Here is a 5,821-nt window from a genome sequence, read left to right as displayed (position 1 = left end):
TGATGGGAACAAGAACATGCTTTTTCTTTCATGCATATAATTGAGTATATACTTTTTATATATAACTTTGCTATAATTACAAATACGGTTATATTCGATTAAACTATATTTCTCTCCACCACGATAAAATAGTCTGATAATCTTTCTATACAACTATATATGATGTAGTTTCAAATATTTCTTCCTCTGTATATATATTTATTCAATAGAGGTCGGGGAGAAGAACCTAATCTTATAGGCGAAGAAATGTACCCACTCAAACCCTAAAAAAGGGAATCACAAATAAAAATTACACATGGATGAACTATGGACGCGTATACACATGAGAGCGTATACACATGAGAAGATGAGAGCGGGAGTTACGGCATCTCCAAAAAAAACCCTTATAACTTCAAATATAAGATTTTGTATATTCAAAAACAACTTTAAAACCTTAAATTTTAAGGTTTTGTATAGTGAAACCTCAAATATAAGGTTTCACTGTACAAAACCTTATATTTAAAATTCTTTATTTTCTAGTCTTTTTATTTTTGTAACTTTCAAATAGCATTATTAATTTTTTTGTTTAATCATTTTAGTTATTTTTAATACAAAATATTTTATTAACAGTACGAATAATTATGTAACTTATTTAAATTTAATACAAAATATTTTATTAACAGTACGAATAAGTATTACATCAAACAAATACAAAATACAAAAAATTGAATACAAGATACAAAATAAAAAAGTTCATTTATCATTTCAAAATGCCTTAATTGATCATATATGTGAACATTATGGAAGTCATTATACTGAATAATTATGTAACTTATTTAAATTTAGTGAATTAGTTTGTATGTTTTTACATGGAATATTTTAATATAATATTTATAGTTTTGTTTATAATACTTTATAGTTTTGTTTATAATACTTTATAGTTATTATATAAGATTTATGCTTTTAGTTAAGTTTTGTTAAACATAAGAATTATTATGTAAAATATAAAAGTTTTAAGGTTTAATATAAGATTTTTCTTTTGGAGAGAAACATGTTTTGTAAAACCTTAAAATAAGGGGGATTTTGGAGATGCTCTTATACAAATGTATAGAAATCATAAAAAGAATCGATTCCTTTTCTTTTTCTCGTTAAAAAAGCATCTTCTTTCCTTTAATCTGTCTTTGTTCTCCTTCTCTCTTCTCACTTTCCTTTTTTTTTTGATTTTATGCTCTCTTCGCATTTCTCTTTGGTCGTCTTGCTTCCTCTCTTTCGTTTTGCCCTTTTATTTTTTTTTATTCCCCCACCAAAATTCTGCTTGTAGTTCTTTCCTGTAAAGATCCATCAAACTTTATTAAAGAAGGAAGAAGAAATATATACTAAAGGGTATAGAAGAACAATGGTTTTCTCATCCGATTGGTCACAGGTTTCACTTCTTTGATCTTCCATTACTAAATGTTCTTTGTCTCTCTCTCTCTTTCTTTTTTTTTTTTTTTGCAATTTCTCTCTTAAATTCTTCATTGATGTTTTGATTCGTTTTAGTAATAATTTTGATTCATTTATAAAAGATGTTCATATTCTCTTCTTCTTTTCTATAACCAGCTTTCTTTAAAATCCCAACATCTATATATATATATATATATATATGGTATTTCTTGCTTTATAAGTACAGATTATACCAGTATTAAATTTGGGCTTTCTTGGTTCTTGACTTCGTCTTTCATTTATTTAGATTTCTTTGAAATTTTTTTCAGCCTACGAACTCGAATCATCAACAGCATCAGCTTCACGAAAATGGAAGTTTAGTGAGTGGCCACGGACTACTTTCTCACCAACTTCAACCTTACCCACCAAACCCTAACCCTAACCACCACCATGCCGCTGCCTCCAGTGGTCTTCCAGCGAGGCTTGGTGGATCCATGGCTGAGACAGCGAGGCAGGCCAAAGCTCCTCCGCCTGTGGGAGCCCGAAAGTGTCCTCGATGCGACTCCCTCATCACCAAGTTCTGTTACTACAATAACTACAACCTCACTCAGCCTCGCTACTTCTGCAAGGCTTGCCGTCGTTACTGGACATATGGCGGCGCTCAGAGGAACGTCCCCGTGGGCGGAGGCAGCCGGAGGAATAGCAAAAAGGGCAAAAATGGTAATTCAAAATCTTCTTCTTCTTCGTCCAAACAGTCTTCTTCCACGGTCAACGCTCCAAGTTCTAACTCAGGACAGCTGAGGACAAACCATCAGTTCCCGTTTTTACCAACTCTTCACAATCTCACTCAACTCGGAGGTATCGGTTTAAATTTAGCTGCAACAAATGGCAATTATTGCCAAGCTCACCAGATTGGTCCGAGTTTAATGAACGATCTAGGGTTTCTTCATGTCGGAAATGGACAAACCGGAAACATTCATGACAACAACAATAACAGCTTTGAAAACAACCTAATGGCTGCTGCTGGATCAATGAATCAGTTCACTCTCTTCGATCCAGCAACTGGCCTACACGCTTTCCAGAACGAGAGCAATATAGGAAACAATTTTGGAATATCTTTTTCCTCTACTTCCATGGTTGATTCTAGGGCTTACCAGACAACCCCAGTGAAGATGGAAGAACAACCCAGTTTGGGTAACTTGTCTAGACCGGTCTCTAGTTTGACGCCTCCGGGGAATCAAACAAACCAGTACTTTTGGACCAATTCGGATTTATCGGGTCCTTCTTCTAACGATCATCACCAACTCTTGTGAGATTTTGTGTATTTGTTAATGTATGTTTACGACGTGGAGGTTGATTTAAATGACTCCGAACGGTCATGATCAAATGCATGCAGAGTACGTGTGTGGGACAATGATCGTGGAGAAGTAATGATACAAACTAAAAGGTGTCTTAGTTAGAGTTGGTGGTTCTTCAACTTAATTAGGTGTGTCATATAATTTCTTTGTATTGTGTGTGTTTTATGGTTAATCTGATTCTCAAGTTACTATGTCTTTCAACGAATTCATGTCGTGTGTGTAACAGTCCAATTTATTTACTTTCAAAAACCTAAATCTCATGGAATATATAATGTTTTCAGCTATTTCTAATTTATACTCAGTTACCGTTTATGGCTGTAGATGTCTGCCTGATCCCAAACCGAGTAGTGAACATTACTACCGAGTAGTGAACATTACTAATGATTTATCATTTATTGATTGTAAATCTCAAACAGACTGTATAGTAAAAGCTAAGGATAATTCATAAAGTAAAAAAGGGGTTGCTGACAAAGAACTTGGATCATACAAATCCGTGTCTCGCTGGATGCTGCGTTATAAAACTCCCAAAATACTATTTTCTCATATTTTAAGGAGCTTCTTTTTCTTTTGCAGTCTTCTTGTACGAATCTGTGTGTCAGTCTGTTTTGCGTGGGTGCATGATCCTCTTAGCGCATCTCCAACCCTTCTCCAAAACCCACTCCAAACTCCATTTTGCGGTAAAATCATCTCCAACCCCACTCCAAAATCAACTTCAAAATAGAGTAATAGATATGATTACTCCAAATATGGAGTAAACCAACTCATTACTCCAAAATGGAGTTGAACTTTTTTATTTATAAAATGGTCCTCCATATTTAAATATTTTGGTTTTTAATAAAATATTATTATAAATAGATATATAAATATTATTTCACTATATATATTATAAAAATTACTGTTAATATTTATTAATTATATAAATATCCATCTAGTGAACTATTTTATGCAACAAAATATATATAATATAAAACATAAAAGATCATACATACGAAAATAGACTATTTTGCAAATAGTATAAATGAAAGATGATATTACTAATTTTTTAATAACATAAAACATAATATATTAAAAATATTCTATTTTAGAGTAGGAAATGAAATAATAAATTGGAGCAAAACTCAACTCCATTTTGGAGTTACTCTATCTTGGAATAGAAAATAGAGTAATACATTGGAGATGCTCTTAAATATTTTGCAAACATGTATATATCTCTCCCTATATATAAACATTAATACTATAAATGAAGTATAAACTTTCTGCATGGATTAAAAGCCACTTACGTATAGTTTAATTGACTACCCATAATTGATTTACTGTAATAAAGAGTAACTAGCCAGGAAACAGGCGAGTATATATCTATTCCTTCTAATCAGTATACGTGAATGGTAGAGTCTAATGTTAGTTTGGATGTTGCATTTGAACTAAAGGATTTGAAACTTATATAACACCGTGTTAGTAAAATTTTTTTTTGAAACCCACCGTGTTAGTAGTTTGTAATGAAAACAGTAATTTTCCAATGATGCAAAATATAAAACGATAGTAACAAAAAGTGGAGAATATAATGGAGAAAACGTTAAACCAAGATTGACACGGAAAACATGCATGCAGAGATTTGTATGTCCTGACCTGGAGGACCACCACATAACTTTTAATTTATGATAGTCCCACTTCTTAACGGTAGGGTTAAAACACTTGTGAAATGCTTTTTTGACTACCCTTTTTCTTTTACTGGTGACTGTTTTCCTAAAATTAAACTGTGCATAAAAAGTATACACGACATGATATAAGACTGTTTTTATGTTTGTAAACTAGTGCTTCGAAACTATTTTAGCAGAAAACTACTCTTGTAGTTTTGAGCAAACAAGATAAGAGAATGACATAAATAACATACTAGATTTTCTATACTAAAGCACTTGATTTCTTATGAGTCCCTATGATACTAGAATCACTCAACTCCCCATTAAGCCACCAATCTCTCTTCTGACTTTCAACTGTTCCAGAAGAAATTCTAGCGTTCCTTATACATCAGATTCAGAATGGGGCCTTGATTATTATCAGCATACACATCCACGAATGTAAGTACATTTAGTATTTACACATTTGATTTCTCTTTTGTCGTACTTCCAAAGTCAGTTTTCTAACGAGTTGGCAATATAATATGAATAGCCTGGAGACAGAAATTTAGAAATGTATAGAACTAGGAGGATGATACTATTTACGTGAATTTAACAAAATGATGAACCGTCCATGCTAGGATTATGATGAATCCGATTGACGTGTGAGTGGTAATAGATCTTAGATACAAAATCAATGCTTTGGAAGTTTAGGAAGACAGCCCTTGTTAATGTGGTTCGATTCTTCTTTAGGTTTAAGAGTGGGGGAGTTGAGATAAGGAGGGTAAGAATATAAAGGACAAATAAATTGCATTAAACATAAAATTCTAAATTAATGAATTCTGCAAGTTCCCTGTAATGCAAGAAACAGTACAGAAAGAAACAAATAAGAAGCCATAGAATTTGAAGAAAAACAAAAAAAACAGAGAGAGGTTGTGAATTAAATGCGAGGGAAAGTGAATAACTACTCTCGAACCACAAACTGCTACTTACTTCTACTCATATCTCAGAATTTCAATTCCTTCATTTACTTCTCTATTTCACATACAGTTAGCAGTTGGAAAAAACTTACAATTTAAAGAACGAAATCTTTGACCACTAATTTAAGACACTAGAATCTTCTCTTCACCTATATGAGTTGTCAAAACTTTATATATATATATATATATATCCTTTAAACTATATTTGCGAAGTGATTTTGCCACGTGTTTTTTCTACGATCAATTTCACAAAACAAATATGACATGGCTACTGAAATTGATGACATGTCTTATAGCTTAATATGACATGGACAATTGCATTTAATGTTAATTTATATTTTTGGTAAACTTTTTAAAATATGGTAATAACTCATATATTACATTTAATGTCAATTTATATTTTTGAAATTTTTTTTAGAATATAAAAATAACTCATAAATCATCATTAAAATAAATATATTCAAATATG

General features: G+C 31.9%; 1 protein-coding gene across 1 annotated transcript; it reads left to right on the top strand.

The window, feature by feature from the left end:
* The first annotated feature begins 1,153 nt into the window (after positions 1 to 1,153).
* Positions 1,154 to 3,024, top strand: LOC106295447 (dof zinc finger protein DOF1.1). Its single transcript, XM_013731349.1, has 2 exons — positions 1,154 to 1,402; positions 1,731 to 3,024. Exons 1-2 carry the CDS (start codon positions 1,376 to 1,378, stop codon positions 2,712 to 2,714), a joined length of 1,011 nt encoding a protein of 336 aa, XP_013586803.1. The 5' UTR covers positions 1,154 to 1,375; the 3' UTR covers positions 2,715 to 3,024.
* Positions 3,025 to 5,821: the final 2,797 nt, after the last annotated feature.

This window comes from Brassica oleracea, chromosome C5 (assembly GCF_000695525.1).
Source record: "Brassica oleracea var. oleracea cultivar TO1000 chromosome C5, BOL, whole genome shotgun sequence".
In the NCBI taxonomy this organism is placed as follows: Eukaryota; Viridiplantae; Streptophyta; class Magnoliopsida; order Brassicales; family Brassicaceae; genus Brassica; species Brassica oleracea.
Note: the sequence above shows the minus strand (reverse complement) of the source record. Positions and strands in the feature narration are given on the sequence as shown.

Coding starts and splice junctions, on each gene's coding strand:
- LOC106295447 (XM_013731349.1), top strand. CDS start 1,376: ATGGTTTTCTCATCCGATTGGTCACAG. Junction 1,403..1,730: donor TCTCATCCGATTGGTCACAG/GTTTCACTTCTT, acceptor AATTTTTTTCAG/CCTACGAACTCGAATCATCA.